Source organism: Balaenoptera musculus, chromosome 9 (genome assembly GCF_009873245.2).
Source record: "Balaenoptera musculus isolate JJ_BM4_2016_0621 chromosome 9, mBalMus1.pri.v3, whole genome shotgun sequence".
Lineage (NCBI taxonomy): Eukaryota > Metazoa > Chordata > Mammalia > Artiodactyla > Balaenopteridae > Balaenoptera > Balaenoptera musculus.
The window spans coordinates 29,566,797-29,583,319 of record NC_045793.1 but is presented as its reverse complement, the minus strand read 5'-3'; the positions used below and the strand labels follow the sequence as shown (position 1 = coordinate 29,583,319).

At 40.2% G+C, this 16,523-nt stretch overlaps 1 protein-coding gene across 4 annotated transcripts in view; it reads left to right on the top strand.

Annotated features, from left to right (window-relative positions):
- Nucleotides 1-8,718: 8,718 nt before the first annotated feature.
- PTPRZ1 (protein tyrosine phosphatase receptor type Z1) overlaps nt 8,719-16,523 on the top strand; it is a 163,693-nt gene continuing 155,888 nt past the window's right edge. For 3 of the 4 annotated variants that reach the window (XM_036864020.1, XM_036864019.1, XM_036864018.1), the window contains exon 1: nt 8,719-9,125. In XM_036864020.1, the coding sequence (XP_036719915.1) occupies nt 9,068-9,125 (58 nt within the window). In that variant the 5' untranslated portion in view covers nt 8,719-9,067. The remainder of the gene's footprint in view (nt 9,126-16,523) is intronic. The other variant, XM_036864021.1, reaches the window with a different exon arrangement.

Here is a 16,523-nt window from a genome sequence, read left to right as displayed (position 1 = left end):
GAGAAGTGGTAAGAAAAATAAGAAGAGGATTGTGTCATCATACTGATAAGTGAGGCGATATTTGCCGCTTTTCTCTGATAGCTCTATCCCAAGCCCTGAGGAGTCACAGCTCTTAGAGGATTTAGGAGTGAAAATCCTGTAAGAAGAATGCACCACCACCAAGCTGCTTGAGTCTGTCTATCCCTGGAGAAGAAGAAGAGCTTTGAATCCATACAATATTGATGTTGTAGACTTGAGTGTTGAGTTTGTGGGGTTTTTTAGAATTTTTATTTATTTTATTTATTTATTTTTGGCTGCGTTGGGTCTTCATTGCTGCGCGCGGGCTGTTCTGTAGTTGCAGAGAGTGAGGGCTACTCTTTGTTGCGGTGCGCAGGCTTCTCATTGCGGTGGCTTCTTTTGTTGCGGAGCACAGGCTCTAGGCGTGCGGGCTTCAGTAGTTGTGGCACTTGGGCTCAGTAATTGTGGCTCACTGGCTGTAGAGCGCAGGCTCAGTAGTTGTGGTGCACAGGCTTAGCTGCTCCGCGGTATGCGGGATCTTCCCAGACCAGGGCACGAACCTATGTCCCCTGCATTAGCAGGCAGATTCTTAACTACTGCACCACCAGGGAAGCCCCGAGTATAGAGTTTTAATAGACAAAAGTGCCTGAAAAATGAATAGACTCTAACCAAGATGCAATAAGAGATGGGAAAAGCAGTTTACAGCATAGTAATTATTAAGGACAGTTAGTGAAAAAAAAATGTAAACTCATATTTTTACCTCTAGAGTCTATATTATTCAATAACCTGTTACAGGTATGTGAAAATCTGGAAAGCCCATTCGATTTGTATGTAACAGATTACATTAGCTCTGAGGGGTATAACAGACAGGAACACGATGTCCCTCAGTTGAGCTGAAGGACCATGTTCTTTCCTCCAGCCTTTTACTTATTTCCAGCAATAGTTCTTTTAAAAACTATATTCTTACTGTAAAATGAAGGAAATATGGCTCAAGTTAAAAGTGGTAAAATCATTTTTCATTTTCTAAGCAGTGCTGGAATGACTAGTGCTATTATAAACACAAGAAATGAGTTCATGCCTTCATGATCTTAAAGTATATAAATGTAATCAACATTTTTCCTTTCAAAGGTAAAAAAAAAAAAGGTAGGAAAGATTCAGAGAAGTGATTTTCTTTTGTAATACAAGCTATTTGCCTTGCTGTCATAGTCAGCCACTTCATTCTTATCCATCCACCGTCTTCAACCTTCTACAGAAGCTTTCTGGGTTGGGGCAACACCCCAAAGATTGATGGAGGGTGTGGGTTAACAATTCTGTGAGCTGCTCCAACTCTGACAGTGGAGATTTACGTAGGTATTTTTCTCTGAAAGACTTTAGAATAATTTTTAACATTCAGAACCTAAGAAAGATAGCAAAACAATTATCAGACCATTATGCAGTCATGAAACAGTGTGCCCTATTGATTTTGAGTTTCTTTATATCCTTTTATTTTATACTCTCCTTCTCTCTCTCTCTCTCGTTTTCACTCTGTGAAGAAGACATATCTATTATTTACCCATATTCATTTCTCTATTCATCTATTTATCTCCTTCTCTCTCTCTTTCGTTTTCACTCTGTGTAGAAGACATATCTATTATTTACCCATATTCACTTCTCTATTCATCTATTTATCTCCTTCTCTCTCTCTCTCTCTCGTTTTCACTCTGTATAGAAGACATATCTATTATTTACCAATATTCATTTCTCTATTTCATCTATTATTTACCCAATTCATTACTTCTAGGCGCTTTGGAAAACCAATGGGTTGGAAGAGAAGTGATATATATCATATCTGTGGAAATATTTCCGTTGACAGTGCAAGACCCCCAAGCACTCTCTTTCCTTGAAATTGTGAAAACGCATGTTGAGAAGGAGGTGCCAAAAGCTCAAAGCAGCCTGGATTCCTGAACAACCATATTCAAGGCAGCTAAACTGGCTTCCAGTGATCAAGAAATAAACTTTTTGTCTGGCCAAGTCCCAGATATTTTAATTTTCTTTGTTAACTGCAGTATACCCTAGCCCATCCTGATATACTCACTTTTCATTGTGTATTTCCCCATTTTGGTTTTTGTTATTTTAATTTACCCATATCATTAGGCATTTCTTCATGTTACTAAACATGCTTCATTGGCCTTCAAATTTTAATTTGTCAAGTGTACATATACAAAGATAGACAGGCATAAATGCTATGAAGAACCAGTTTCATTGGAATATAAAGCAAGCAGGAATCTTGTCAATTCAGTTTGAACTGTGGTGCTCACTAGGGGATATGGTAAGAACCAAGCTACTGCTGCTTGAGAAGGATGCCTTCCTCTGGCTGACTAAATTCAAGGTATGTTTATGGGAAGAGCATACACACTGAAATCAGAGAAACTTGGTTTTTAATTCCAATTCTACCGACACAAGTTCTTTGACCCTGAGTAATGCTATTTCAGCCTTGGGAAACATCTGCGAAATGGAGAAATGATATATCTAATTTGGAGTTTGGGAGTGATTAAAGACAACAGATGCAAAGATATTTGGCATAGAGTTGATAGTCAAGTCAAGAAAGGATAAATATTACTACTGTCATATGCTGTTTTCTGGATAAGATTTTTGGAAATTCACCAGGTGCTGGAGGATTCAGGGAAGAAAACAAGGGTCTTAATGGCATCCCTCTGTTCTCCATCTTGATGTCAACTTCTGCTCAACTATACTGATTTCCCAAATCCTGCCAGGGGTTTGTTTGTTCCAAAATATATCTACTTAGGTAACTGAAGAGAAACACAAGCCAGTATTATTCTCAGGATAATAATAATCTTATTTGGGTAGGCAGCACATTTGAATTCCTGGGTTGGTATTTATTTCTCACTTCACACACTGTTCATGCTACTGACATTTGACATGGGATAAGTTTGTAAAGTGTACTATGCATCAGGAAAGCAAAGTAGGAACACATTTCCAACTATGCAAGGCACCTGGACTGAGTTTGGTTAGGGATTAATTGGTATACAATCTCTTAAGTGTCTTCAGGGAGAGGCAGTGTACATTATAATTAGATATATGGGTTCACACCCAAAGTCTGTCATTTACAATCTGTGTGACTGGACAAATCATTTTGCCTCAGTTTTCCCATGAGACTGAGAAGATGGTAAAGCTATGCACATCATAGATTTGCTGGAGGATTAGACAATTATATACTACATCTTTAGAACAATGCTTGGTACCTAATAGTTGCCATGTACATGTGTCTACAATCACTATTATGATGAGAGATACAGTAAAGCGATGATCATTAATTAGTTTTCTAGAACTTTGATTTATATCAGCTTCTCAATTATATTATCTGTATGAGTCATATTATTTCTCATGAAATTAATGAGAGAATCCTCCAGGGCTTTGGGCCTCCTCAGCTTTTATTCCTACTTTAGGGAACAGGAGAAGCTGTCTAGATATAATGTAAGTAAAAGAAGAGACTTAGAGAGAATGGCCAATGGCAAATGTCAAGGTTTTGTAACAGCCCAGAAATACAGATGTTTCTTAACTCTCAAAATTTTAAATTAACTAATGGCCAAATACTGCCGCTGGAAACAATAGGGAAAGTTTGAAGTTCTCAGGCCCAGCCTGTTCTCTGCTTGAATGGAATCAGTGGAGGAGTGGTTAATTGTGCAGGAAGGGGAGAGAAGATCATAGTAGGCTGGGAATGCACGGGAGGGGATCTAGGCCTGCTAGCCGTGCTGTCAGCTGAAGAACAAAAACCACCAAGTAAGTTCTACGTTAAGGCAAATATGTCAGGAGCTGTCTACGTGTGTAATCAAAAAAGCCAGCCAGTAAGTCAAGAGAGATGGGATACCTCCTGAGTCTGAGTATCTAAATTAGTATCTAGGAACTGACAGGGAAACATCACAGAGCTCTCTGGAACCTTGTTATAAGCAGGCAAGAGAAGTAGCTGGTAGTACTGGTCTGACAGCAGCCCTTTTTCGATAAATTAGTTCATATATTTAAACATTAATTAAGTACAGAATATATGCCAGGCCCATTGATTATGTAAAGAAATCATGGTAGAGACAGGATGGAATTTAAGAGGAAGCTGTAGGACTTGGTGACTGATTAGATGGGGGTGGTGAAGAAGGAGAGGTCAAGGAAACTTCTAAAGTTTTGTGGACTCTAGAAAGTGCTAGCTTAGGAAGAATGATGAGTTTTTAGTTTCGGGTACTATGCACTTGCAAGACCATTAGAATGTGATTTTTACACCGTTTAAAGACCTCTATAAATGGAATAAGGAAGGCAGAAACCTAGTGTTAGTGGTCTGAGAGAAATGGGAGGTAAGGAAGTGGAGATAATGATTATAGTCTATTCTTACAAGAAGATTATGAAGGAAGACACACCCGGTACTATAATTATAATGAGACATGTGGTCAAGAAAAGATTTTTTTAATGGAAAAATATTTTTATAGCCTAGTGAGAAGAATAAATCAGGAGGGAGAGATTCAAAGAAATGATGGACCATTGGCTCCAGAAGAGTCAGGGGGTTCAAATCAAGCTTGGAAGAATGAGCATTTAGCCAGAAAAGGGAAACCTCATTATCTGGGATTAGAGAAAAGCAGTTCTTTCTACAAGGGATGAGATTTGTTCTGGTCCTAAAATCAAATGGATGGCAGTTATAGAGAGAGAATATTTTGGCTAAAAATAAAGGTGAACATAATGATTTTTAATATTGTCAAAAGTATAATGGATCATCTAGAGTGGCTGTATGTTATTTTTGACTGGAGATAGGCAAGAAACAGCCAAGTGACCATTTATCAGGAATGTTTATGCATTTGAGATAGAATAACTCATTCCAATGACCCAGTCCAATGCTGATTCTCTGGTTTGTAGAATTTGTTTTACACACTTGCTTTCTAGTCTAACACTATCCTGGACATTTTTCAAAGTCCTAGAGAGCAGGTAAATATTGATTTTAAATTAAGCTTGTAGGAACACTTTAAATCCCATGCTTGTCTCTGAAAGAACAGGGAGAAATGCGTTTTCACCTTTAAATGGCGAGGAAATGAAAGTAGCAATAAACCTAAATTTGGCCATGTGGATCTCTTTAATGCCATACAAATTTGAGGATACATTCCTTTGGAACTTTTTGAATAATGGAGTTCAGATCACGGTTGTCAGGGGAAGAGAAAAATATGATTATTCTATTATGTTTTATAATAGAGATGGTCTTGGGGTGGGGAAAAGGGATCGGCATGTGTAGCTGTTGAAATATCAGTCATTAGCTTATAACCAGCACAATGTAGAAGAAGAATCGCCTCTTCCATTCTAGAGAACACATTTGTCTTAGTACAACTAACAATTATCTTAATACTACTGACAACTAATAAGTATTTTACTTCTAAAAAAATAACAATTTTTCAAAGTGTAAATATTTAATTGATCCAACCTAATGATTTCTGCTCAAATACATTTGTCAGTGACAATGGATAAAAATAAGCAATAATGTATGTGAGCCAAACGGGAACAACGTATTACTGTGATAGTATAAGAAGTACAGATATTTTACTTCCCCTTTAATTCCATGTTTTATTCAGTGACTCTACAATATTCTGTAGTTTCCTAGCCCTTCCACTGAATTTACGAGTCAAACAGATTCTGCAGATAAAACACCCCCCTTCCACCATCTGCCTCTATCTTTATTCATGTTAGGAACATTTTGGAAATAATTTGCCGAGTAAGGACACATGGGAAACCATGGACATTTCACAACCACAAATGACTAGCCCTGACATCAGACAATTCCCAGACACACAAAAGGGAGATGGTCAGATTTAGCAAATAAAAATACAGGACATCCAGTTAAATTTGAGTTTCAGGTAAACAATGAACTTTTAAAAATAGAAGTAAGTCCCAAACATTGCATGGGAGTACATTAAAAGTTACTTTGTACTAAAAAAAATTATTTACTATATTAAAAATTATTCATTAATTAATTCATTTTAATTCATTAAATTTAGTATTATAATGCACTAACATTATTTTGTACTAAAAATTATTCACCGTTTAATCTAAAATTCAAATTTAACTTGGGCATCCTGTATTTTATATGGCAATCCTCTACAATGGCATTTTGTAGTGGTTATGTCTTCCTCTCCTATCTGATACTGAATTCCTTTATGGTAGGAATAGAGTAATTCATACTTGGATGGTCATCACCTAAAGCAATGCATGATACATAATGGATACGCAATAGAAATGTGTTGAATGAATGAGTGAATGTCAAGGATGAATTTTAAAGAACCAATAGAAATAGAGATAGATGAACCTCCTAAGCCTCCTATTCCATTGCCCTCCTCAGGACTATTAGATCCACTGATTTGGTCTTGCAAATCAGTTTTCCTTTGCTATCACTCAGTCATGTAGAATTGGTTTCCATCCTGCTCCCCATACAAACCTCAGCAGCAACTTGACTACTCTCTCAAGGTGGCTTTTGTACCTTCCCAGGTAAATGACAGTACTTTTAACTGTGAGAATGGGATTAGCAGAAACCACAAGATCTACCTGCCCTTTTTATCAGAGTAACTTTTATTTCAACAGTGCCATTGTTTCAGGATCTAACTCAAAAAAGTGACTAGTGGTGTGACTTTGGGGCCAAGTAAGAGGGGAGTTAGGGTAAATTTTGTTACTGTTGGGTTATTCTGGCAGTCTAGTGAGGTAGATTTGATAATCGAGACCTCCTAGAACACCATACATGCCCCTGAGCAAATCTACCTAGCTTCTAAACAGATAAAGTTCTTGGAAGCGTCTTTTGTGGTTACCTCTTGCTTAGTATTTCAGGTATAAGCTCCTCCACTAGGAAATCAAAGTTCCCAGGGTCTGACCCCACTCAATCTGCTCAAATTTAATTCATGTAGTTTTTTTTTTTTAATTTATTTACTTATTTATCTATTTTTGGCTGTGTTGGGTCTTCGTTTCTGTGCGAGGGCCCCCTCCAGTTGCGGCGAGCGGGGGCCACTCCTCATCGCGGCGCGTGGGCCTCTCACTATCGCGGCCTCTCTTGTTGCGGAGCACAGGCTCCAGACGCACAGGCTCAGTAGTTGTGGCTCATGGGCCCAGTCGCTCCGCGGCATGTGGGATCCTCCCAGACCAGGGCTCGAACCCGCGTCCCCCGCACTGGCAGGCGGACTCTCAACCACTGCACCACCAGGGAAGCCCTCATGTAGTTTTTATAGCACGAAACATCTGCTTCTTTCATTCTTGTCTCCACCCCCTGACATCAATTGTTTTCCAGCCAGTCCTTCTGGATTAACTACACATCTCTAGGAAAACTTCTCTGCCTACTCTAGTCCGTATTAAACACTTTCTCTGACCTTTCAGTGCATTTCTAGTTTATATATACACTTCTTGCTATGCAAGCAAAATTTTTCTTCTGAAGTGGAAACTCACATGAGCAATCATCAATCTTATAAAGATCATAATTCTTATAAAAATTGCAGCATTTCTGTTTTTATTCACAGGAAGAATAAGATCCAGGGTCACTTTCTTAATATTTATATGTATTCCTGAATAAACATTCTATATAGATTTGAAATTTATTACACGACTGTAATCAATTTCTGAAGCAACAGCAAATTGCATCATTAGCTCTGCATATTTAACTTAGTGTTCAGAGGCTGTGGATATTAGGGGGAACTGGTAGTAACACTCAAAATACATTCAGAACCCAATTTTGTATGTGATAAGCTTTCTTTAAAAATTTAAAGCTAAAATACTATTTTTGAGACAAGTACAGGACACAAGAGTACACACTGTACAGATAACCTACATCAAATGATTGCTGAGAATACAGGGATAATTCCAGAACTTGACTTTCTGTGCCTTAGAGTGGACTCCTGAAAGGCGACAAACGGGGTCTTATATAAGTATACAAATAGAAAGCACATAGAAACAAGCACGTACAACGTGACATTTCCAGCTCTGAGGCAGCACAAGGCATGTGTTATATCTCTTTTGTATATCCTGCAATCGAGCGATTAAAAAACCTTCCCTTGCGACTCTGTGCAAGGAGGCACTTGGGTAGGTTCGGTGCGTCCGGAAGGACCACGGCAGAGTTGAAGGTTCCTCCCGGCAGCTGTGCACAGCAGGACTATTTGATTGGAGTCTGGGGCAGGGGCAGGGTCTGACGGGTCACAATCAGGGCCAGAGATTATTGGCAGTCAACTGCCCTGAAGGAAATGTGGTCTGGAACTACTCTGGTGCTTTGGAAAATGGAAAGAAAGTGGAAAGGGGAACCCAGGTTACCCAGGCGACTCCACCACTTCCTGATTGTACCCACTTAGCATATGCGGGCAGGGAAACAATCAAATGAAAAACATTTCCAGGGGTGAACCCCAAAGGTCAATCTCTGGCTGTGCGGAACAATGGGGGTCGGGCCTCCTCTTCCAAAGGGATGAAGGAGTCTTAATGAAGAGACGTTTTCTCCACGAAGATTCTAAACCCCAGCGGGTTCCACAAACTCTGGGGCAGCGAAGCTACTAGCAGGGGCCAGGGGGAAGGGGGTGTCGCTCTGTGAATCGCTACCCCGGGACCCGGCCCCCGAACGGCAGCCGCGCCCCTCCACCCCCCGCGCGCGGCGCCGGCGCCGCCCGGCGCCCCCGCCCGCGCCCCCGCCGCACCGCGGCGCGCACGGCCCGGCCCGAGCGCGCACCCGGCACACAGGCGCCGTGGCGCTCCGAGAGCTCAGACCGCGACCGCCGCCGGTGTGGGAAACCGAGTCCCGCCCGCCCGACATGCGCCTCGGCTAGCGGCTCCCGGGCCCGCGAGCACCAGGCGTCCTCCCCTAGGTTATTTCTGTCCTTCTCTCTCTCTCTCTCTCTCTCTCTCTCACACACACACACACACACACACACTCTCGCGCGCGCTCGCGCGCACACGCACACACACACACACACACACAGCCTCGCACCAGTCTATACACTGGAGGAGAGAACATTTCCTTCGCGTCCCCTCCCTCTCCATCCAGACACGCCAAGGAGCCGCGCGGTGGGAGCCCCCGGACCGTCTGGAAATGCGAATCCTAAAGCGCTTTCTCGCCTGTATTCAGCTCCTCTGTGTTTGCCGCCTGGGTGAGTGTTAAGACCTCGGCGGGGTTTCCCCTGTGGGATCGTTTGGGACACGGGTGGGGGGATTTCAGAGCTTTCGGTACTTGCTGCCGCGCCGCCATCTAGCAAGGAGGCAAGAGGGACGGCGGACTGGGGAGCCCACCGTGTCGCGGCGGCACGACGAGAACGCGCCCCCTCCCCACCTCGCACCTCCGCCACAGTTCACCTGCCCGGGGGGACGCTGCTCCCGCGGCCAGGAGAGGGGGGCTTGCCCGTCACGCCTCTTGTCCTCGCAGCTCTTCTCCTCCTCTTTGCAAAGTGTGGAAAAGAGCCTTTTAGATACCCATAAAAAGATAAATACACCGTTGGTGCGGGGCTACGTATTGTATCGCATTCTTGCTGTTTAGTTCATGCTACGGATATTTATGGGCTTGAATGAGGAATACACGTGTCTGATGCGAATTAAACACACACACACACACACACACACACACGCACACACACGCCCGAAAGGTAGTAACAGGAACAGGCACCAACCTGACTTTTCAGTGTTTTCAGTACTTTTAATTTAGTCACATTCAAGTCTGGGCAGTTACTTAAAAAAAAAAGTTTCAATCAAAATTTCTGTCAACATTCTGCCCCTGCTGCCAAAGTCAGAGGAGAGCTGCAGGTTGATATAGGTATTCAAGGATTCATCTTTTACCCACCACCTTCCAGGTTACACATTTAATACTGAAACTGTCTTCTGAAAGAGCCAGTTAGAATCTTTACCTGGGATGCAGATTCAAGTGTTCCGGGCATTTTCTGGAAGGATTGTAAGACTGGATTTTTGTATTCTATTAAAGAAATGTCTTTTTTTCCTTCATGAAGATGTTCTATTACGATGGCATACAGCAGGTTTGGAGCCATTAACCCGAAAGTTAGAAAATGTACCTCCGTTTGTGAGCACACATATTTTATACTCTTTACAGTTAGAGGATCCTAATAGATTGTTCATAATAAAGTAGATATTAACTTATATTTTTATCCAGTAGATGGTGCTGCTTTTGGCACAGTAACCTTTACAAAAAGAAATCATTTCTGTGTTGTAACTAATGGGCATTGCATTGCTATATGGTGATAATTGCCAGTAGCCTGCCAGATATATGCACATAATTTAAATTCTAAAAGCTTTATGAAAGTGCTCAGGGGTGGTATGATGCACACGGTTGACATTTACGACTTGCGAGGAATCTGGTCCTGGTTTTCTCTAAAACCATACAATTGATTCTGGAGAGGGGAAGACATTTTTCAAAAGTACTGTGGTCATCAAATACATACCTGTTGAATTTATGTTTCTGTTATAGATCTGTTTTAATAACAAAGCCAGGTCCTCTTGGTACTTAGATTATTATTTAAAGAAAATCTCACTGTAGTATAAAAATAAACCAGAGGATACTGATTTGCATGCCACCTAAACCACATTCCCTGAGTATATTGTGAAGTTTTAAAATTAAGATATAATTTGCATGGCATACAATTCATCTTTTTAAATTGTTCAGTTCGGTGGGTTTTAGTATAGTCACAAAGTTGTGCAACCATCACCACTATCTAATGATAGGACATTTTAATCACCCCCAAAAGAAACTCCATGAACAGTCATTCCTCATTCTCTCTGACCTTAGCCCTGGCGATCACTAGCCTACTTTCTTTTTCTATAGATGTGTCTATTCTGAGCATTTATATAAATAGAATTGTATGATACGTAGCCTCTGGTGTCTGGCTTCATTCACGTAGCATAATGTTTTCAAGATTCATCCATGTTGTAGCATGTATCAGTACTTCATTCCTTTTGGGCGGAATGCTATTCCATTTCAATACACCATGTTTTGCAAAGGCTTTTCTCAATAAAGCATTGTTAGTAGCCTGTTGCTTGGGGTTTATAGATTTCAGTTTATTGGACATTTTCTTTAATGTTTTGATGATGTAACATTTAACTGGAAAGGATTAAATGAATTGTTTAAGAGTATCGCAAGTTTATGTGATGATATTGAATGTGAGCTTGTATTAGAACTCAGAATGTGGGTTTTTTGAGACTGGCAGGTGAATACTTTTGTATCCCTTCCCATTTTAACACAGTTGGCCTTTTACTTTGTTGCCTGCAGACTGACCCAGGGGCCTTGACTACCTCAGATGGAATGAATACCTGATCTCAGATAGGACATTTTGAAAAACTGAGGCACATTATCTACCAATGAAAAACTCAGTCTCCACTTCAATTATTTTACTCTCAACATCTACTGTTGTATTTGTGAATGTGTTTACTACTCATTCTCAGTGTCTTTGGAGCCAGTGAGTTGAGCTGGCACATATAATGGATGCTCAGGAAAGGTCCGCCCACTGAGACTTAGTGTGCAGGGTGACAGCTCTGATACAATTTGAATGTTAGGCTGCCATCCTTACCATTATCCAGAAACAAGATGTAGAATTCACTAAGGTGTTCATCGTTAGCAATGTCATAATGACCTTATCACTTTTTGTGTCCAAAATGTCCTGATGATTTTGAACTGGACATAGGGACCAAATGCCTCTTTCAAGTAACTCTCCAAACACAAAAATCCTCATTCGATTATTTGGAGTGAAAAAATTCTTGCTTTCCACATTACTGCTAGGGATCACTAGAAACTAAAGAGGAACATTATGGGTTTTTTGGGGGAGGGGGTTAAATCTATCTGTGAGTTCATCCATTTGGATCATCATATCAAGATTAGCCTGAGGCCTCAAATGTTTTTGCCAGAATTAGCTAGATCACAGTTCTTAAACTTTAGGATATGTCAGAGGCACCAGGAAGGCTCGTTAAAGCACAGATTGTGGGGTCCACCCTGAAGAGTTTTGATTCAGTAGTTCTGGGGTGGGGCTGAGGATCTCAGTGTCTAACAAATTCCCAGGATATGCAGATGCTGCTGGTCTAGGCCCACATTTTGACAACTGCTGAGCTAGTTTGACATTTAAATGTCAGTAAAGTTTCCGGATTTTTAACAAGTTTTTACCATGGACTTGATTTCTGATACCTGACTTAATATTAATTTTAAAAATCACATGAGGAACACAACATTTAATGTTATTCAGCTGAAGGAGATTCTTAATCAGAGAGGCAGAAAATAAAGATGACTCCAAGAGAATTTGAACTTTCTCTAAAATAATTGAGAGGTTTTCTACTAGGTGGAGAACTAATGTAATGACTGTATAACTCTAGTTATTATTTAATTGTGACCCACTGAACAGGTAATGGGAAAATCTGCAGTGGCTTCCTGTAAGGAGGCTTAACTATGAGTCATAGAGGAGAGGTAGGTGTTTTAAGAGCTTTTAAGGAGGAATAGTTTCTTTCAACTAATGAGAATTCAGGATTTTTTTTTTTTTGAATTTTTGAATTTTATTTTATTTACTTTTTTATAAGCAGGTTCTTATTAGTTATCCATTTTATACATATTAGTGTATATGTCAATTTCACAATCTTTGAATTGAGTTACAGTCATGCAAGTTACGCTGAACTAATATGTTTAAATATTACTGTTAAATTTGTAATGAATCAAATTCTGAACTTTTAAGTCATGTATTATTGCTTTAAAGGACACATTAACTACAAATTATACCCAATTCCTCTTCAAGAATTAATTGCTTAATTTATCTTGAGTACGGAATCAGTAGAATCCAGTATGTTGTGACTCTCAGCTTGGTCTGTTTACCTTCCAAAGACAAATTGTAACCAGGAATAGAAAATATTCATGCCTTTTTCCCCCAAATAATAACTAGTCTCCATTCAGAAAATTAATTACTTTTGATTTGCAGAATAGGAATTTTCTTTATTTCATCTCTCTCTCCTTTTTATGTAGACTATAGCTGCTCCCACTCAGGGAAGTTTGCCAGGATAAATCATTTCATTGATGAATTCATTTATGCTGTCATGTCTGCATGAGACATTTGGGAACTTGCTGAAATTTTCTTGTGGGAATTTTGCTTCTGGCAAAAATTCAGGTTTTTCTGGAAGCATGCTCTGCATTTCCTCATTCCCCTGACTCCAAGGAGATTTGAGTTTTGTCTAACCCGGTAGCGTTGCTTGACCACTCACTTGCCAACTGTTTAGACTGTAGTATGGAAATGGAACCCCCTCATTCAGGACCAGAGGACCTCAGAGGAAGGCCTTGATTAAGAAGATTAGCTTGTGTTTTGTTTCCATTTACCATGTACTCAGTGCCTGCCAGGTGCAGACCCACTGCTGGACATTTTATGTACATTTTCTCATTTCATTCTCCCCAAAACTGTTTCAGATAGGTGTTTCATTTTACACATGTTTCAGCGAGGGAACTGAGGCACAGAGAAGTTAGATGACTTACCTAACATCACACAGCCTGTTTCAGTCTATATGTTCCTTCTGACTCTCAAGCCTGAGCCTTTTCCTCCTTTCATTCCTGGGAGATGAATTTGCTGTTTGGAATATACTAGCTCGTTTCACATGAGATGTGATGCTGCATTTCACGTTCCCATTTGCTTTCTTGCAGATATCCATTCATGATTTTTCCCATGTGCTCCCATATTACTTTTTTCCCCCTTTTCTTTTTTAAAAAAATTAAGGCATAATTTATCTTTTCTAGTGTACCATCTGGAAAGTTTTGACAAATACATATAGTCAGGTAACAACCACCAAGATCCAGATACAGAATGTTCCCATCCGTACTATTTTAACTACTCTTCCCTTACAGGTTTCCTAAGTGCGCAGCATCTGCTAGGCACTAATAATTAAGCAGTGCATCAACATACAGAGTCCTAATACTCATGATACCTACATTCCAGCTGATCTGAATCAATCCCCACATTGAAACCTCCTTTAAATCTCACTTTGAAGATGTTTTCTTCTTTTAGAACTAGTTGAAAATAACAGTCTTTCCCAAATATCTCTTAATGTGTTAAATATCTTAACTTTTAAATATTTTTAAATGTTTCCCACTTCATCAAGAAGGCCATTGGTAAAAGTCAGAACCAATTTAAACATGACATATGTACGTTTCGATTGTGCTTTAACTTTTAGTGTCTTGTTGGGAGTAATTCCTGGCAGCAACCACAGGTTACAGAAGGAAACCAGTTTTTATCTGTGTTTTTAATTCTTCAGAGGCATGTATAACATATGTATAGGAATTAAGAGAAAAATTATTTGATCATATGGCACAGTCTTAAAACACTTATATTTTAGAACTGTGCTGTGCAGTGCCACGGCCACTAGGCGTATGTGGCTATTTAATTTCAGATTTATTTAATACATTGATTCAGTTCCTCATTCACACCAGCCGTATTTCAAGTGCTCAGTCGGCACATGTGACTAGTGGCTGCTGCATGGGGCAGTGCACACATAGAACATTTATATCACTGCAGAAAGTCTATTAAAAAGTGCTGTTTTAGAATCAAAAGCTGATAAAGTATTGATTGATAGTATTGATGAGAAGTCAACTCAACTAAGAAGACTCCTAGAGTCATTAAAATTGTTTGAAGTATCGATGTATGTTGGTTATTTTTGGCCCGTGTTGTGTCAGCCGTGCAGAGATCACAGAGACGTTCTGGTGGCCTGAGGTAGAGCAGCAATAGACGAAGAAAGTTAAATGACCACTTTGTGGCCTTTAGAGACTGGGTTTGAATGGATGAGATTAGCTGCTGGTCCAGGAGTGAGAGCTCCCACAACTCATTTTCTGTACCTGTTCTAGCATTCACTATGTCGCTTTGCAATGTCTCTGTCTCTCTCCCCAGTTAGACGAGCTCCTTGAGGGCAAAGACTGTATGTATTTCATTCAAGCTTGGACTTAGCATTCTTGGACTTAGCAGCTATAGTAGGTGATTAATAAATCTTTAATACAGTACTGTGAAACTTCTTAGATAGCAGTAGGTTTTTGCTGTTGGCGATCAGCCAGTTTATTCTGGCCTTTCCTTCTTTTGATTCTAATCTCAATTTGAGAGTTAGGTCACCATTGACCTCTAGCCATCCATCTTTTTTTTTTTTTTTTTTTTTTAATTTATTTATTTATTTATTTATTTATTTATTTTACTTATTTATGGCTGTGTTGGGTCTTCGTTTCTGTGCGAGGGCTTTCTCCAGTTGCGGCAAGCGGGGGCCACTCTTCATCGCGGTGCGCGGGCCTCTCACTGTCGCGGCCTCTCTTGTTGCGGAGCACAGGCTCCAGACGCGCAGGCTCAGTAATTGTGGCTCACGGGCCTAGTTGCTCCGCGGCATGTGGGATCTTCCCAGACCAGGGCTCGAACCCGTGTCCCCTGCATTGGCAGGCAGATTCTCAACCACTGCGCCACCAGGGAAGCCCTCTAGCCATCCATCTTTAATGCCACTTCTGGCACCAGACCTTTGCTTTCTTTGATTCTCCCAGAAATGCACCTAAGCATCACCTAGATCCTATCTGTGCATGAAAAATATAGTCCCCATGATAGCTACTACATGTGTAGTGGCAGGTGCAGTTTTGAGTGAACATTTAATTCTAGATGAGTTGGCAGCCATGAAGCTTGGATATGTCCCGGGGGCAGGGCATTAAGCCAGTGTGTATGTGTGTATATAAGTGCACGTGCCCATGCAAGCATGCTTCCCTGTTAGGGAGAAGAGGGCAGTGGGCGTGGGGGATGGTCAGTAATGATAAATGAAGTATCTTGATACCACGAAGGCAGTATTTTTAGTCAATCAAAAGCCATCATGTTGGATTAAGTGCTCTGTAGTCAAGCTGGCCATAAGAGGTAGTGGCCCAAGTCAGTTCTGGAAAGCAGATAAATGACAGGAAGTGCAGTTACATTATGTGGATATTCATGCTTTTGGAATTTGCCTGAAGTTTTATCATTAATCTCAGAGATGAGGTACTGCATGTGGCTCAGCCCTGCACATAGCAGATGTTCAGCAAATATTTGAATTTAGTTAAATTCAGATGGAACAGGGCAGGGGATGAGTTAGAAATTTTCACAGGAGTTAAAAACAGAAACAAGATTTGCTCTTCAATTAGGATCTTTGCTTTATTTTCTTCTCACTCACCTTCCTTTTATTGGTTTCTATTTCCTTTTCACCTCACTTCCTTTAATCACGAGTTTAAGATTTAAAAAAAATTCAAAATTGCTCAGCATTGTGATGAAGATTGTGATGAAGATTATGATAGGAAGAAGATTGACACTATTTGATACCATTATTTTAAAATATTTTTGATGTGTTAATATAATTTGGGGAGCTTTGTAGTTAACATAATTTTAAAAGTATGTGTTAACATATCTTTCTGCCTAAAAATTCTAATGTGTTAAAATGGGCAGATTATCTTTTTTTTTGCTTCTGATACTTATGCAGATATTAGAGTAAATGTGATTATTCAGAGTCCTGGTTAATGTGAACTTCCTGGTTTCATTCAATAAGCA